Source organism: Cornus florida, unplaced genomic scaffold (genome assembly GCF_030987335.1).
Source record: "Cornus florida cultivar Cherokee Brave unplaced genomic scaffold, ASM3098733v1 CherokeeBrave_3.0.0_Hap2_Chr02, whole genome shotgun sequence".
NCBI classification, from domain to species: Eukaryota; Viridiplantae; Streptophyta; class Magnoliopsida; order Cornales; family Cornaceae; genus Cornus; species Cornus florida.
The window spans coordinates 30,962,949-30,981,351 of NW_026775572.1; the positions used below are offsets into that span (position 1 = coordinate 30,962,949).

Genomic DNA, 18,403 nt, shown 5'->3' on the forward strand with positions numbered 1-18,403 from the left:
AAAAAAATCATTATCAAATTTGGAAAATGTTTGGTGTACAGTTTTATTAGAGAGACTTTCTATATCATGTTTCACCCCAAAATAATTTTATTATTGTGTCAAGACTAACACACAAGTTCAAAGTTCAAAAAGTTTAAGAAATGAGTCATGAACGAATCTATGTACAAGTCAGTGGGGGCAATTGCCACCACTAGATTTTTTTATTTTTAGTAATATACCCTATCATTTTATTTATTTTGATATATATACTTAAAAAATTACACAACCACCCTCATTAAAATTATTAAAAAATTACACTATCGCCTCCTCTCATGCAATTTCCTGTCTCCGTCCCTGGGATGAGCAGCAGCAACTTGACTTGAAAAGTTAGGTTGGGTGAGATGAACTATGTCGGTTGAATTTCATAACTTAGAGTCCACACTAGCTAGGGGTGCAATTCACACATGTTGAAAGGTTAACCCTATCCCAACCCAAGTAATGAGTAATGCTTGCCCAAACTTAAGGTGAACCCGATCTTGGGTTAAGGAGAGCTAGCCTGAACAAACATGGTTGGATTGCTCAGGGTACTCGAATTAGTATCTAATTCAGTCAAATTAGATTAATTTTTCACAACAATTGAATTTTTGCATATAAAGAAATTTACATTATTGAACACACAGTTCCTTTGACTCAAGCTTAGTTTTGGGTAAGATTAGTCCTAATCATCAAAAATAAAATTCTAATTATTATTTATTATTATTATTTTTTTTATTTTTTTGTAAATTTCTAAAAGAATTACAAACAAAATAAGGTTAGACTCGAATTCTGACCGGGTTAGCCTGCTTAGGTTTGTACCTTTACACAAAGTATTACTCACTCACGCAAGTAAGTTTATTTTTATTTTTAATATATATATATATATATATATATTTATATATGCACAGTACGGACTCCTACTTGGTTCATCCTCAACCTTTTGTTTAGGAAATGAAAGGAATTCAACTGAATTACGACTCTATGAAGGGTCCTAACAAAAGCTAAAAAGCAGGTTGAATTTCCTAAAACACATTTCCTAACTACTTGAAACCTCAGATACATTTCCTAAATTCACTCCTACATCCGAGCAAAAAAACAATCTCACACTTTCCTACCCTAATAAGAAGATCATTTGAAACCCACCATTTTTCTCGCAAAACAAACAGACCCCATAAAACTAGAAACTTATAAAAATGTCTGCAAAAATCAAAATTTCAAAACTCTGTACCAAACTCAATACCAAGAATATAGGTAAAGCACTCCATGTGGCACTCGCTGACGTCACCTTGTCATAGGTCACCTGTCAAAAAGAGTCCTTCTTAGTAACAACTATGATATTATTGGTTTGTCTGTTCATACCGTCACTCACTTTTTCTCTCTCCCTCTAAGCTCCCGAATCCGGCTGCCTAGGGAAAGTTCATGCTGATATATAGCATATATATATATATATATATATTATATGCACACATATATATGGGGAAATCAGATATATAGGGAGAACAATTTGCGTCCATCTCAATCAGATTGAGGTGGGTTTTGGATGAAATCTGATTGAATATATCTATATGATCATCATCATCGACGATATGGTCATGTGTTGGAGTGAGAAAGATGGAGAGTGTGTTGGCGGGCTCTCTGCTTCTGAAGAGTATCAGAACACTCTGTTCGATTCTGTCAGCTCAGAGAGCAATGCTGTTTCTGGGTTTCAGAGCTCTAAACATGTGTCCTTAAGAATCAGACTCACAACAGACCTCAATGATCAGGTTTCTATACATACATAAATTATATATACATATATATATATACACACACATAAATTTGTTTAAGTAACCTCTGTTTTAATGATTTTAATTTTATGTTTCATTTATGCATGTACTTAACACTGGGTTGTGTTTTGATTACTCAATTCCATTTCTTTCTTTGGGTTGAGTGTTAATTATTTGTTTTAATTTTACGGTTCATTTATTTGTTTATGCATGTACTTAATAATGGGGTTCAGTTTTAATTACTCAATTCCATATTTTTTTTGGTGGGTTTTAATTTTTTTCTATTTTTTTGTTGAGTGTTAATTATTTGTTTTAATTTTACGGTTCATTTATTTGTTTTTGCATGCACTTAACAATGGGATTCAGTTTTAATTACTCAATTCCATATCTTTTTTGTTGGGTTTTAATTTTTTCTATTTTTTGTTGAGTTTTAATTAATTTTCTACTTTTTGTAGGAAATAGAGGTGACTTCTTCTGAAGAAAACAGTCCACTTGGTTTGACATTAAAAAAAACTCCTTCTTTTCTGAACTTAATCGAAATGAAGTTGGCTAAATCAACGAACACAATCATAAATCATGAGTTGGATCAGAACAGTGCTCAGGCGAGAATGAATGCTTTTATATCTCAGCCGATGTCGGAGAAGTTAAAGGCTTCAAACTTCGCAGCTATGCTGCTCAAAATTGGTACTTGGGAGGTAATACTTCTCATGAGTTGCTTCATTCAATCAATAAGAAAATGAAATGTAATTACAAATAAGGATTTTTTTTTTTTTTTTTTTTTTTAATATTTTTCAGGATTAGAGTTTTTTTTTTTTTTTTTTTCGAAATGAAATGGTATATTTTTACTAAAATGGATGGTTTTTGAAAATGTGTTCAACAGAGGATTTCTAGGCATGAAGGGGATTTGGTAAGCATAATGTTACAAATACGGATGGTTTTTGAGAATATTTTTCAGAGGATTAGATTTTTTTTTATTTTTTATTTTTGAAATGAAATATGTTAAATTAATCAATGAGAAAATGAAATATGTTTGGTTGGTTTTTGAAAATGTGTTCAACAGAGGATTTCTAAGCATGAAGGGGATTTGGTAGCCAAATGTTACTATGCGAAACGGAAGCTGGTGTGGGAAGTGTTGGAAGGGGCATTGAAGAGTAAGATTGAAATTCAGTGGTCAGACATTTCTGCAATTAGAGCCACTATTGAATTCGACCAACCGGGAATTCTGGAAATTGAGGTCATTATTTTCCCATTTTTTTTTTTTTTACTAATGGATTCAGTATTAAGTATGAATGAATTTTTATTTGACCAATTTTTGTTGATTTTTTTTGCAGTTAAACCAACCACCTTTGTTCTTTCAAGAGACTAATCCGCAGCCGCGAAAGCATACACTTTGGCAGCAGGCATCAGACTTTACCGGAGGCCAAGCTCCCATCTTCAGGTATTGAGGATATTTTCCTCATTGCGAAATGCGAATGATTTGTTTTGGTAGTATTGTTTTCGACCAAATATTTATTTTTTGCCCAAAAAAAAAATTCAAAATGTTTTGTTAAAACAAGTAGTCTTATTGGCATCATGCAGTTTACTGTCATTATTTATTAGATAAGAGAGGACTGAGTGTATTTATTATTATTGGCTTTCCAAAATGCTGCCAGAAACACTGCTAGTGCCAAAAGCGCAGCTGAAAGGACCTTTCACCCGCGTTTTTGGCTATCATTGAATCAGGTTCTAACCCTTCAATGAGTCGAGTCCAAACTGTTCATGAATAACTAAGTTCGTTCCTAATACTGCTGCTGTTGCTACTACTAATGCATCTTCTTTGTGTGATCTTTTCTTTTGCCCTTTTCAGGAGGCACTATGTGAAATTTCCACCAAATTCACTCGACAAACACTACGAGAAGCTTCTGCAATGCGATCCACGTCTGCTCGCATTGAGCCAGAAGCCTTTCCCGACTTCCGAATCTCCATATTTCTACTCCAATATGTTTGGAATCGGCGGTTTCTCCTTCAATATCAATGGATGCGGTCCAGAATTTCCTCCCGGCCTACACTATCCCTTTCCAACAATTCCTTCGCCTTCTTTACTTCCTTCGCATCATGTGCACAATTTCAAACCCACCCTACACCCTCTCGCAGTTAACAGACAGCCTCTTGCTGTTATGGATTCGAATTCATCATTGTCAGGTTGGTTATTTAGTATCACAAGTCTTTCAGTTTCAAGCTTTAGTTTTAAAAACTTCTTGTTCACATATATATATATATGTTTTTTTTTTTCCTTATCTCTATATTTTGTGTGAAAATTAGTTATGGAAGTGGATTTTTCCTGGCCAACAGATGACAATGTTCACAGACACGCCTATGGAAATCAAAGTACAGTGTTTCGGGGTCAAGGAGGAAACAACACTGTGAATGTTTTATCTAGGGGAGATCAAATTCAAGGGCTGTCTTCTGTTTCTTCAGCAGCACAAGCCAATCAAGCCTTTTCGACTCAAGCTTATAATGTATGGGAAGAAGCAGAGAGGGCAAATCCAAACACTGAAGTACTCACCAACATCGAAAACCATTTGCTTGGCGATTCACAAGTTGTATGCTCCGATGAGAGGACACTCCTCGCGAGAGTGAGATCGATGAATTCATTGATGGAGCCATTTGAGGAAGAAAACTTTGGGAATGACATGGCCGCATATCAGATGCAGCAGCAGTACAAACAAGGACTTATTATTGATCATTCAATGTTTACTAGTGAGCATCATCAAAAAGTGGATGGTGGACTATTCTTACCGCAGCCAATCCGTTGCTTGCCTGCACAAGATTGCAACGAGAACCCGATGATGCATATGCCATGTTATGATTCATCGCTTCCATACGTTTACCCAGATCAAATGGCAGAAGACTTTGTTCCTGTTGATGCTGCCAATGAGGTGCGGCGGTGGACATGATAATGCATTGAAGATGGCAAAAGAGTGTGTGTGTGTGGGGGTGGGGGGACTGCCTAGGGTTGTGGATGAGTAGGTTTTGTCTTTGTAAAAAGAGAAGGGAAATAGTCTTCTACTTGTTTTTAGAGTTACTAGGAACGTTCACTCCTTTGTAACACCAAAACAACCAAAGTTTGTGACCTTTTCCCTTCTCCAAGTGTAAGAGGCTCTTTTACTAGTCTCCTTACATCAAGAATGCCTAAAATTTTTACCTCAGTTGCAGTTAAGTGTTGTCGTAAGAGTAAACGGTGAAATCATAATAACCATCACATAATTATTAATATCATTAACTAACCAAACTAAATCACACAGAGCGAGTGCAAGAGCACGAGCACAAAATATTGAAAAATATAAGTTGCACGGGGTGGGGGCAGGAGTGAGAGTGTGCCACAAAAATAAAAAATGTAAGTTACACTGGGGACGGGATTACAAAGTAAAAAATATATGTTACACGGAGTGAGGGCGGAAGGGAAATGAGTACCTGGCTGGTGATTATGGATTTTGCAGCTTCTTCTTGCATTTAGATATAATATGTTCATGTAGTATGCCCCTGATGCTTTTTCATATCCATAACAATGATTACATGTATATGTTGATTTTCTACTTTTGTACTCTTGTCAATGCCACTATTGCTATTAAATCTTAAATCAAGGTTGAATCTTAAATTAGTATCTAATATATGTTGAAGTTAATCTCACAACCATTACAACGATACAACTAGATCCGGCAAAATTTTCAAGGGTTACTGCAAGTAGATAACCCCCATCCGCGGACGTCGCACATTCTGCATCTTCTGCAATGGTGAGATCGCGGTTCGATAAAGATTAAACTCTGAAAGGAAACACTCACATTGGATTGATCACTTGAAAATTTGCATTTCCCTGATTACACCATAATATATAGATAGATATTACACCAGCAAAAGCAACATTTTGACTCATTTTCTGATAGTTTACCCGCCTCAAATCAATTCTTCAACATTCCTGCAATTTCTAGTTATTTGAGATCTTGTGTTTCTGACAGAGTATATATACAACGAAGCCTAGTAAGAGAATTTCAAAAAGGAAATATGCAGCAAACCAAGTCAGATCAGAAATTGGAAAGGTTCAACCAATTTGAGTGCACAATGAAACCAGCATATATATCATATATTATCTCAACCAGTGAAGTGACATGGAAATTTAACTAGACAAAAAATGAGCCGCTCCTAACACTAATATCTTAGATGAACTGCATTAAAATTATCATGAAGTTCAGCTGCAAGGTTCATTTCTGTTCTATGCTGGTCAAAATAATTTTATACTCCTAAATATATATATAAAAGGAAAATAGGGGAAAAGAACTACTGACAATTAAAAATACTGTGATAATCAAGCTTGAAAAAGAGATTTACAATGCACTTGGCTAAGGCATTATAGAGTCATCCAGAACAGCTGGAGGATGGCCAGATCTGTTTGTAACTTCATCCGCTCCCTCTTCCGTACTCATCTCATCGTATTTTCGTTTCTTTGACGCAGAGTCTGAATTCTCCTCATTTCCACTTTCCTTTTCTTTTCCTTTGCCTCCGTCACTCTCTTTCTCTTCCCCATTCGCTTTCTCTGATGGGGTTACATCATTTGAAGGCAATAATGGAGGTTCACGGCCACTTAATCGACAAAATACACTCTCAACAGTTTCACTTATTTCCTTCCCCAGGCCTTGATTGTCCAAGATCAACTCCCAAACTGATTTAGAGGCTTTTTCAAGCACTGAAGTTCTGCTTGACAACAACAAAATGTGGAGAATTAAAACAAAAGGGAAGTGCTTGTCCTAGAAAGATTGGTTCTTCATGCATGCGTGAATGACTACTCGTCATCTTCAAAATCTTGAGAATGTATAAATGCAACAGAAGATTGGCCATTATAAAGCTCCAAATCAAAAGAAAGCTTCAAATATGATTACAGAAAAGAAATGTGAACTGAATCCCTTTATAAGGGTTTTAGAAAGAGGGTAACTATATCACAGCTACTTGTATTACAGTCTTTTTTCCAATGAAGTATAATAACCACCCTTTAAAGGATATAAAATAAAAATTTATATGGTACTCAGAGCCATGGTGCTGCAAGCCAATGTTGAATTAGGCCAAAAAAGGTGTTTATTATATATATCCAGTTAATATATATATATGGCGATGTTGAATTGGGCCAAAATGTGTTAGTATAATATCCAGTTATAAAATATAGCGCAGAAAATTTCACGAGTTAAACCATCCAGGGGGGGTTAAAACCGACCCAAAAGATACGACGACAAGTTGAAGAAATAAAATCAGCCAGATAACAAAAAGATTCATTTCTATTTGGGATTATATGTAGTCAATATCGTTCACGCAACAGCAACACTTACTCAAGCTCTTGCCGAAGTGCATCAAACAGTTCTCTTTTGGTCTGTTTCTCTGCCCCAGGAGTGTTAAGAACCTTACTCTGTTCCACCATTTTAATAGTGGTACTCTTTAGCTCCTCCTATAATAGACAAAATACAATATTAGAACTGTTTTACTGAGAAGTGGGATTTAGTATTCAATCTTCAGAAATTAAAATATTTTACAACCCTCAACCAAAATGCATCTATACAATCTATTTCCTTTCCCTCTTGCGGGGCATTTTGAATTATTCGACTGGTGCAACATGAAAGCCTTGTGATTATGTGGTAAGTTCAAGAATGAATTTGAAGGGGCCGTAGGTGGCAAAAGATTCTCAAAGTTGATACCTTACAAACATGTCCTATATAGTAGGTTAGCAGACCAACTAATTGTCACCATTGAATCAGCAATTAGTCCATATTAGGGTGCATTTGGAAATGTAACAACTTATTTTTCATATTTTACAGAAATATATAGAGAGAGAAAAAAATCTTAATGCAGAGAGTTCACAGATAGAAAAGTAGAACTAGAGAGAGCAACACGATAAAATAGAAAATCTTCGCTGAAAAAATTGAGAATGGGAGCCGTCCGCTGGTGACTCTTGCCTTTGCAAACAAATCCATCTCTCCAAGTTCCAACATAAAAACAAGGCAAGTAAACATGCTAATTTAATTTTTATTTTTTTTTAAATAACACAAAGATAGTATTGTAAAATTAAGTAAAAAACTGAAGATAATGTAAGTAACAATTGCAAGAATGTGTTCTCAAAATGCCATCTAAACACAGCCTTAAGAGTCAAAGAGTCCGCCTACAACTATATAGACAGAAATTTCTTAAGAAAACCATTTTAGACATAAATTCAATAATCGGTCAGTATGAAAAGACTAAGAAGCTAAACATTGCAAAGTCAGCCATTTTAGTAAACTCTGCAGATAATGTTCAATACATGAATGCATAATATAAACTCTGAAACAATTTTAAAAATTATGCTGAAAATTTTTAGTCCTCCAAAGTAGCTCAATAACTTGGCCTTTTGGGCACGGTCCTAGAAAGTAAAAAAGAACAATACTTGCCTCCTCACGCGTGAAGAACCTTCTCCTTACAGCTGATGTGTAATGATATCATAGGACCACGTGTCCTTTTATAACATTAAAAAGTAAATAAAAGAGGAAAGAAAAATAACCTATTTTAAGTAGGTCCTACTGATATTAAATCTACTAATGTGGTCAAATCATAACAAGGCACGTCAGTATACGAGAAGATCACGCATCAGGAGGCAAGTATTTTTCACTGAAAATTAATGCTAGTTCATAGTTATCAGAAACTGTCATGGCACAAATGGAAACAGACTAAGGTTATCTTAAAAGATGATTTCTTTCTACTTTTTAATTTTTGCTGCCATGTTAGCAGGTAATTGTTTATCACCTCCAACAAGGGATACAGCATCATAGGCTTCCAAAAGAAATATTTGATTGTCTAAAGATCAGAATTCCAAAATCCAAACCCTCCAATTCTTTTTTTTCTTTCTTCTTTTTTTCAGTAAGAATCAGAGCAGGATATATTTTGCGATATAGAGTTCAGATGTAGCCCACATAATCATAATGGTGATTATAAGGCAACGATGAACACCTTCAAGAGATATCCAACAGGGAGATGAAAACCCATCCTTGCTGCTTTCCATCTCTTTTTTTTCTTTACCAGACATTCAACGGTCTCCACAATCATGCCTGTGGCAGACACCTGCCTATGTCTGGATGAAACACTCATTCTTGAGAATTCAAAAAGCATATAAAATCTCATTTTTATCCTCCTCACGCATCATGAGGCAAGTATTTTTCACTTTTTGACTGACAAATAACGATATTTCATATTATCAGAAGCTGTAATGGCACAAATGGACAATGATTAACTAACCGAGACTAAGGCTATTTTAAAGATGATTTTTTTTCTTCTTTTTATTTTTTGCTGCCATGTTAGCAGGTAATTGTTTATCACCTCCAACAAGGATTACAGTATCATAGGCTTCTTAAAAGCAGAATATTTGATTGTCTAAAGATAAGAATTCCAAAATCCAAACACTTGTATTCTTTCTCTCACTTTTTCAGTAAGAATCAGAACGGGACATATTTTGAGATATGGGGTTCAGATGTGGCCCGCATAATCATTTAATGGTGATTATAAGGCAACGATGAACACCTTCAAGAGATATCCAACAGACAGATGAAAAACCATCCTTGCTGCTTTCCATCTCTTTCTTTTCTTTACCAGACATTCAACGGTCTCCACAATCAATGCCTGTGGCCGACACCTGCCTATGTCTGGTTGAAACACTCATTCTTGAGAATTCAAAAAGGATATAAAATCTCATTTTTATCCTACTCATGCATCAGGAGGCAAGTATTTTTCACTGAAAAATAATGATATTTCATAGTGATCAGAAGCTGTGATGGCACAAATGGAAACTGATTAACTAACAGAGACTAAGGCTATCATAAAGATGATTTTCTTCTTCTTCTTTTTAGTTTTTGCAGCCATGTTAGCAGGTAATTGTTTATCACCTCCAACAAGGATTACAGCATTATTGATTTCTTACAAGCAGAAGATTTGATTGTCTAAAGATAAGAATTCCAAAATTCAAACTCTTGTATTCTTTCTCTCTCTTTTTCGGTAAGGATCAGAACAGGACATATTTTGAGATATGGTGTTCAGATGTAGCCCGCATAATCATTTAATGGTGATTATAAGGCAACGATGAACACCTTCAAGGGATATATCCAACAGAAAGATAAAAAACCATCCTTGCTGCTTTCCATCTCTTTCTTTTCTTTACCAGACATTCAACGGTCTCCACAATCAATGCCTGTGGCCGACACCTGCCTATGTCTGGATGAAACACTCAATTCTTGAGAATTCAAAAAGCATATAAAATCTCATTTTTATCTTCCTCACGCATCAGGAGGAAGTATTTTTCACTGAAAAATAATGATATTTCACAGTTATCAGAAGCTATAATTGCACAAATGGAAACTGATTAACTAACAGAGACTAAGGCTATCTTAAAGATGATTTTCTTCTTCTTCTTTTTAGTTTTTGCAGCCATGTTAGCAGGTAATTGTTTATCACCTCCAACAAGGATTACAGCATTATAGGTTTCTTACAAGCAGAAGATATGATTGTCTAAAGATAAGAATTCCAAAATTCAAACTCTTGTATTCTTTCTCTCTTTTTCGGTAAGGATCAGAACAGGACATATTTTGAGATATGGGGTTCAGATGTAGCCCGCATAATCATTTAATGGTGATTATAAGGCAACGATGAACACCTTCAAGAGATATCCAACAGAAAAATGAAAAACCATCCTTGCTGCTTTCCATCTCTTTCATTACTTTACCAGACATTCAACGGTCTCCACAACCAAAGCCTGTAGCCGACACCTGCCTATGTCTGGATGAAACACTCCTTGAGAATTCAAAAAACTTATAAAATCTCATTTTTATCCTCCTCACGCATCAGGAGGCAAGTATTTTTCACTGAAAAATAATGATATTTCATAGTTATCAGAAACTGTAATGGCACAAATGGAAACTGATTAACTAACAGAGACTAAGGCTATCTTAAAGATGATCTTCTTCTTCTTCTTCTTCTTCTTCTTCTTAGTTTTTGCAGCCATGTTAGCAGGTAATTGTTTATCACCTCCAACAAGGATTTCAGCATCATATGCTTCTTAAAAGCAGAAGATTTGTTTGTCTAAAGATAAGAATTCCAAATTCCAAACTCTCGTATTCTTTCTCTCATTTTTTGGGTAAGGATCAGAACAGGAAATATTTTGAGATATGGTGTACATATGTATCCCGCATAATCATTTAATGGTGACTATAAGGCAACAATGAACACCTTCAAGAGATATCCAACAGAACGATGAAAGACCATCCTTGCTGCTTTCCATCTCTTTCTTTTCTTTACCAGACATTCAACGGTCTCCACAATCATGCCTGTGGCAGACACCTGCCTATGTCTGGATGAAACACTCACTTTCTTGAGAATTCAAAAAGCATATAAAATGTCATTTTTATCCTCCTCACACATCAGGAGGCAAGTATTTTTCACATTTTCACTGACAAATAATGATATTTCATAGTTATCAGAAGCTGAAATGGCACATATGGACACTGATTAACTAACCGAAACTAAGGCTATCTTAAAGTTTTTTTTTTTTTCTTCTTCTTCTTCTTTTTAATTTTTGCTGCCATGTTAGCAGAATATTTGATTGTCTAAATATAAGAATTCCAAAATCCAAATACTCGTATTCTTTCTCACTTTTTCAGTAAGAATCAGAACAAGATATATTTTGAGATATGGTGTTCAGATGTAGCCCGCATAATCATTTAATGGTGATTATAAGGCAACGGTGAACACCTTCAAGAGATATCCAACAGAAAGATGAAAAACCATCCTTGCTGCTTCCATCTCTTTATTTTCTTTACCAGACATTCAACGGTCTCCACAATCATGCCTGTGGCAGACACCTGCCTATGTCTGGATGAAACACTCATTTTCTTGAGAATTCAAAAAAACTTATAAAATCTAATTTTAATCTCAACTAGACTGCAAGTAAACCGGAATAGCTGAGGCTCGTCTTGTTCTGTCTGGGAACACATTGGTGAACAGACTCGTGAATTAGCTCACTTTAAGCTTGTAAAATTGCATATGTATAAACTTAGTCCACATAAATAAGACCCATTAGACAATCAAATCTCATCTGTCACTACAATTTACAAGTAAAACCTAATCCAAGCCAAAACTATACCCTTTTATTTTTTTTCCCAAATTGATACTCACACACCAAAAACCCATATCTATTTCCTTCTCAACTACTTTCGTCCCTCTCACTTATAAAACCAACTACTTTCGTCCCTCTCACTTATAAAACCAACTACTCCATGCCCATCCATCCTATAAAAACCTATATATATTTCCTTCTCTTCCTTCTAAACATCAAAACACAACAGTACAACACCATAGACCAAGACATCACACGACCACAGCTGTCGCAAGCACCAACCAGCAACCAACAACCCACTCATTGGTGATTGCAATGCTGACAGCACTTCACCTGCAACTGCAACAACTTGATCACCCAAGCAGGTTAGCAATATCTTTCTAATCTCATCTTTTTGTCATTTGGTCTCACCCACTTGTTGCCCTTTGGATGAGATTGAAGGTAAAAGATCAAAATGGAGGTCTGTTGTGATTTCTCCCACCAATAAGATTGATTAGGTAGATATATAGGGTTTCCAGAAGGCCCCCTTCTCTTGCTTTCCCTTTAAGTGACAGGGGAGGTGAACCGCTCCAAGCTGAATGCGATAGCAGACACACATATACACATATTCCACAGGATTGCCTATTGATACATCTAGACAAGCTTGACCCGACCTGAGCCTGACCTCATCAGTATAATACTGATAGAGCTCTATCTTCGATAGCCTAAGCTCGACCAAATACGACCTAGCCCAAACACTTCTCTACATTTGTTCAATACATTGACAATAGGAAAATTGGCTCACCTAATCCATTCTTAGGAACAAAGGAGTAGCTGGACCACACAATGAAACAAAGTTTAAATTGCATTTGCAACCGCAAGGACATGGATACAGATCTAACAGAATTTAAGTAATCGAAGTGGAAACCGAGGCCATAATTTTCCTTTGATTGCACAGCATACTCAAACAGTAACTTACCGGGAAAAAAAAAATAATAACAATAATAATAATAATAAATACTCAAAACAGTGGGGACATTTAACTGAACCTACAAAGATGATTTAATATAACCAAATATTTCTATATTGACGTTTGAGTCATTTGTGAGTCCAAATGTTGATGCAATAAATGTATCATTTAATGCTTTCTACACTTAAAAAATTGCATTAACTAGTGTATGTCCCTTTGACACTGGGTGTTCGAAGAAGAAGATTGGTGATAAGCCTTACATATGGCATTATTTTTACCAAAAAGTGGCTGCAAAATATAAGGTTGAACTTCAGAGTCATGGAAACACTTGATACTCTAAACGAAATAAAATAAAATTTATCATAATGATTTGAAGATCTAAAAGTGAGATCTCAACAAGAAATGTAGATTTTCAACTTCAAAGTATGTTTAGCACAAAAATTAAACTCAATCAAGCAAATACATCAAAATCGGTGAGCATAAATAATGGTTGTAACTTGTATTTTTATCATTCTCAGCCCACTGGAAGTTTGGATTAAAAGTTGATGTCAATATTAATTTTGTTTTAAGTTTAATTTGACATATGTATGTTAAATGTGTTTTTAGAAATATTTCAAAGTTTTAAAATCAATAGAAAAGGAAGTAAATATAAAATTCATGTGCTGATCACAAGACGTAGCACTCTAACATTAGCCCTAGAATCCTTTACACAACGGTAGCAGGTTGTAATCGCCCTTACATGTGTGAACTGGCTTCACACCAAAATCACATCCATAAATGGACTGGGAACCTCGGATACCATTGTCTAACGGCTTAGAAATGTTTCAGCCGACTTTCAAAACCTAACCATCTAGGCACGGGTGACCAGCCAACCAGACAAATCAAGATTTGACCAACCTTCCTTAAGTGAATCCAAGTCTGCTTTTTATAATTTTGTTCTCTTCTGTTCATAACAAATAACAATCGGAGAACGCAAAACTAACTCTTCCATATGAAGTGAAGAAGCAAATAACCCAACTTTTGTGTGCGAAGGGATTGTTTGACTGAGATGTTGCACATGTTCTTCCACAATTTCAAAATGCCAAGCAATAAGACACCTTTAAGAACCCTCTGAATTCCAAAGTCCACAATATATATGGGTGTGTGTGTGTGCAAGAAACACACCCACACACCCACATTGCCCCTAAGGGAACTTGAACCCTCTAACTTCTACTTTGGAGGGATTAGGAAATACCACTAGGCTACAGCCCATAGTTAAACAGAGAGTCCATAGATTCGAATGACCCTTATTAAGAAAGTGCAAACTGGGTTATTTATTGCATACTGTCCAAATAAAAAACAAATAGCAGTACCAATGTAATCAATACAACAAAATTGGGTTATTGTCCACTATGCAAATAGTTAATCATCTTTTCTAATTGAAAAATCATAGGCATACAAAAATAAACGTTTGTCTAGATGTACACTTATTAATATATATAGAGAGAGATAAATATATAGGGAGAGAGAGTATACATTGGCTTTGAGCTGAGTGATGATCTTCAATCTGAGAGCGTCGATGGTACCGTCGTTCATCAGTGTCTCGAGAACATCTTCGGGTGATATGACTGAGGAAGAAGAAGATGATTCCATTTGCGAATCACCTGCAATCACGATTGTATGGTGAATGAAATTTTACAGGTTTGTTCTGTGAGAAGATGAGCTTTTCTTTCGAATGATTTTAGGGTTTTGAATGACGGAGATCAGAGGATCAATTATCATCTGAATCTAAGCTGTTGTTGTCCAAACAACGATGGAATTTTCGCCGCCGGTTAATCGCTGCGAAAAGAAAGGAAACTGCGAACGTACGATGAATGACTATCGCATTGCTATATACATATAGAGACGATACCTCAATCCTATACTCGTACGGCGTCGTATCATCGTCCAATCTGACAAATGTCTATTATTTAGAAATAAATTTTATTATTTCGAATATTTAGTCACACATTGCCACACAATTGGTACATCTTATATCTTTTGTCTTTAACATTAATAAACAATGGCAATTTTGAATATAATATTATGAATATAAACCAATCGTTCAACCTCTAAAAAAACAAAAACATAAATATAATGGCAATATAACTCGTGTAACTTTTAATATAATGCATAAATTAATTAAAATTTAATGATTGTCTCATTAAATACTTATATAAATAAAAATTTACATTTTTATTAAGAGTGCATTGATGCATTTTATGTATATTAATTTTTATGTATGATGGATAGAAGAGAGAAAGTCATTCACTTCTAAATAAAAATAGGTCTCTAAATAAAAATGAATTAATATTCATAGAGATATTTTTTATAATAATTTTAATTTTCTCAATTTTTTTGTCCATTTATACTCTTTTTGTTTCTTTTTCAACAAATACATACAAATCCGCAAAATATTGATTAATAATAATTTTTTATTTTTGGATAATTTTAATCATAAAAATGAGTTAATATTCATAGAAAATTACCACGCTATTTGAGAATTGATGCAAAATGAAACCAATTTGCTCCCTTTTATCATTTTTAACAATCATTGAAGCTTCAAATTACAAACTTAGATATACTTTTCATTCACAGTTTTTTCTTCTTCTTTTTTTTTCCTATAAATTATACAAAACCTAAGTACTTCAAAATTCCTTTCCAAGTATGGGAATAAAACAAGCTTAGAAAAGAAGCTCATGTCACCTTATTTTACCTCTCGGCAAGCATGAGAATAAAAGTAGGAATTTAATATTCAGATATATTTTTATAATTATTTTTTATTTAAATTTTAAAATAAAAAATATGGAGAGAATAATTTTGGAATAAATGGAAACAAAAAATTTCACGAATAAATGAAAATAAATGGGTGAATTATTATTATTTTATTTGTTCATTTTTAGGTTTAAAGTCAGAACTCAGAAGTTAGATGGGGCGTTTGCCACAATAAACCCTAGCGGCTTCAACCGAAAAAAAAAAAAAACTAGCTTCTCTTGCTTCCCCAAATCCTCAGCTCTTCTTCGGTGTCTGGTTCATCAATGGCGGGTGGTAAGATCAAGAAGGAGAAGTCCCACCGTGGAGCGTCGGCGTCGTCGAACCCACACTACCAGGGAGGCATACCGTTCCACAAATCGAAGGGACAGCACATTCTCAGGAACCCTCTGCTCATCGACACCATCGTCGAGAAATCCGGAATCAAGAGCACCGATGTCATCCTCGAGATCGGTCCCGGTACCGGAAATCTCACCGAGAAGCTCATCAACGCCGGCAAGTTCGTTATCGCCGTCGAGCTTGACCCACGCATGGTCCTCGAGTTGGAGCGTCGGTTCCAAGGGAAAGGCTTGTCCCACAAGCTTAAGGTATGGTTTGTTTTCCCGGAAATTGTTTTCCTTTTGGTTGGCAAGAAATTGTGCAGTGAATATGTATGTGTTTGTGTGTGAAAATGATCAGTTCTTGTGCTTATATGACTGCCGTATTGGAGTTTTGGGATTAAGTGCACACATGAATTGTACACTCAAAGAACAGAAGCAAAAGTAACATTCTTTGATTCACAAATCTATTCTTGCACTAACCCACATGACACAGTTCATAAAATTACTATATGAAACAGATTAGTTCTATACCATATGATTATACTCACCCTTTGCATCATCATCATCTTTGCCGTATGCTTATACCCACGCTTTGCTAGGAACAGAACTGATAGTCTCTGCACACATGATAGGCCCAATGCTGCTGCATGACAACTTTAATCTAGAAAATTCTCTGTGAGGATGGATCCGAAAAGGGAATTGAGCCGAGCCAAGAATTTTTTCCTTCTCAAGTTGGGTCCTTGGCCAACTGTTCTATCCGTTGGGTTTCCGATATGCCTATATTTGCTGGTCTCTGTTTTGTCCCACTGCATTACATACATAAATGTCAAGGATGTAATGTATGTTTGTTTGAATTTTTTTTTTTTTTTTAAAGAATATGAAATCCAATATAAAATGGCCTGTCCTTTGCAATGCTGATTTATGTAGGTTATTCAAGGAGATGTGCTCAAATGTGATCTTCCATACTTTGATATATGTGTGGCGAACATTCCGTATCAAATTTCTTCTCCTCTCACTTTTAAGTTATTATCACACCGACCACTGTTTAGGTGTGCAGTGATTATGTTCCAGAGAGAATTTGCCATGCGACTTGTTGCTAAGCCCGGTGACACTCTCTACTGCCGCCTTTCTGTTAACACCCAGCTCTTGTCTCGCATTTCCCATTTACTAAAAGTTGGCAGGAACAATTTCAGGCCTCCACCAAAGGTTGATTCTTCTGTTGTTAGAATTGAGCCAAGAAAACCACTTCCCCCTGTGAATTTTAAAGAATGGGATGGTTTGGTCCGAATTTGCTTCAATAGGAAGAACAAAACCCTGGGTTCGACTTTCAGACAGAAGAGTGTCCTCTCGTTATTGGAGAAGAACTACAAAACCTTGCAAGCATTGCAGCTTGCACAGAAAGAATCAATGGAGTCTGCAGAGGCAGTGGCCGTGGCAGATGTATCTGCTTTGGGAGATACTCGTGAGGACGCAAGTATGGAGATTGATGATGGAAGAGATGACGAGGAGATGGATGTGGAGAATGGTGATGCAAAAGGGTCTGAGTTTAAAGATAAAGTTTTAGATGTGTTGAAGCAAGGAGATTTTGAAGAGAAGAGATCTTCCAAGCTCACACAAACTGATTTCATGTACCTGCTCTCTCTCTTTAATATGGCTGGGATACATTTTTCTTGATTCAGGGACCAAGAGTTATGGCTTTGTTTTTTTGTTTTTTGTTTTTTAAATCCAGTTTTGTTTTCATCATTGGAGAGTTACTGTATTAGTTAAAGATCAAGACTTAGTGGAGATAACCAATGAATTTGGAGGATTACTTTGTCATGATGGAGGGAAGTTATTTTCTATTCAGCTTGTAATTTATATGTTGGGATGGAACAATAATAGCGTTTGCTCCTTTATATTTTACTATAATATCATACTTTTCTGTTGTTCAGAATTCTTTTACTGTCACATAACGTGCGGATTTCGCTTCTTAAAATTTCATGATTCCCTCTTTTGAATAAAAAATCAAGTTTGTTGATGATCAGAGATGCTCAAACACCAAGAATATCATTTTAGTTTTACCGGTGGACGGGGCAAGGTTGTTTTAAAGAAAGAAGAAGAAAAAGTTTCAAAACTGTGTTTCTTTTGAAAAGATAATGGGTTTCTTTTGGGTTTTTGATGAATAAGTCTCTTCAGTTGGAGAAATTATTTATTACAACCGTTGCAAATGATATGATGCAATGCAACCCTCATCGTTGCAATGAATAACCCAATCCTTCAGTTGTCCCAACAGATGCAAGTGCCATGCCCTCTATCTCTGGTCACTATAAAGGAAACAAATATCACTGGGTAATCTTTTTCATTAAGATGAGTAGAAAGCTTGGCCTAGTCCACCAAAAATAACCTGGAGCAAACATATACTGTTGTATACTTT

At 35.5% G+C, this 18,403-nt stretch overlaps 3 protein-coding genes across 5 annotated transcripts; 2 read left to right on the forward strand and 1 right to left on the reverse strand.

Annotated features, from left to right (window-relative positions):
- The first annotated feature begins 1,000 nt into the window (after positions 1-1,000).
- On the forward strand, positions 1,001-5,004 carry LOC132294545 (uncharacterized). Of its 2 annotated transcripts, none has more exons than XM_059792443.1 (6): positions 1,001-1,778; positions 2,237-2,476; positions 2,842-3,015; positions 3,113-3,219; positions 3,628-3,962; positions 4,083-5,004. In XM_059792443.1, exons 1-6 carry the CDS (start codon positions 1,581-1,583, stop codon positions 4,715-4,717), a joined length of 1,689 nt encoding a protein of 562 aa, XP_059648426.1. In that variant the 5' UTR covers positions 1,001-1,580; the 3' UTR covers positions 4,718-5,004. The 2 variants fall into 2 exon arrangements, with proteins under 2 accessions (XP_059648426.1, XP_059648427.1); XM_059792444.1 differs by having other exon boundaries at positions 1,004-1,778; positions 4,113-5,004.
- A 391-nt stretch (positions 5,005-5,395) lies between these two features.
- On the reverse strand, positions 5,396-14,766 carry LOC132294546 (uncharacterized). 2 transcript variants are annotated; one of them, XM_059792446.1, is made up of 4 exons: positions 14,396-14,766; positions 7,136-7,251; positions 6,147-6,509; positions 5,396-5,736 (listed from the first exon to the last, which is right to left on the reverse strand). In XM_059792446.1, exons 1-3 carry the CDS (start codon positions 14,510-14,512, stop codon positions 6,158-6,160), a joined length of 585 nt encoding a protein of 194 aa, XP_059648429.1. In that variant the 5' UTR covers positions 14,513-14,766; the 3' UTR covers positions 5,396-5,736; positions 6,147-6,157. The 2 variants fall into 2 exon arrangements, with proteins under 2 accessions (XP_059648429.1, XP_059648428.1); XM_059792445.1 differs by lacking the exon at positions 5,396-5,736 and having other exon boundaries at positions 5,868-6,509; positions 14,396-14,764.
- Positions 14,767-15,765: 999 nt separating this feature from the next.
- LOC132294547 (ribosomal RNA small subunit methyltransferase) lies at positions 15,766-17,923 on the forward strand. Its single transcript, XM_059792447.1, has 2 exons — positions 15,766-16,257; positions 16,918-17,923. Exons 1-2 carry the CDS (start codon positions 15,937-15,939, stop codon positions 17,662-17,664), a joined length of 1,068 nt encoding a protein of 355 aa, XP_059648430.1. The 5' UTR covers positions 15,766-15,936; the 3' UTR covers positions 17,665-17,923.
- The last annotated feature ends 480 nt before the right edge of the window (positions 17,924-18,403 follow it).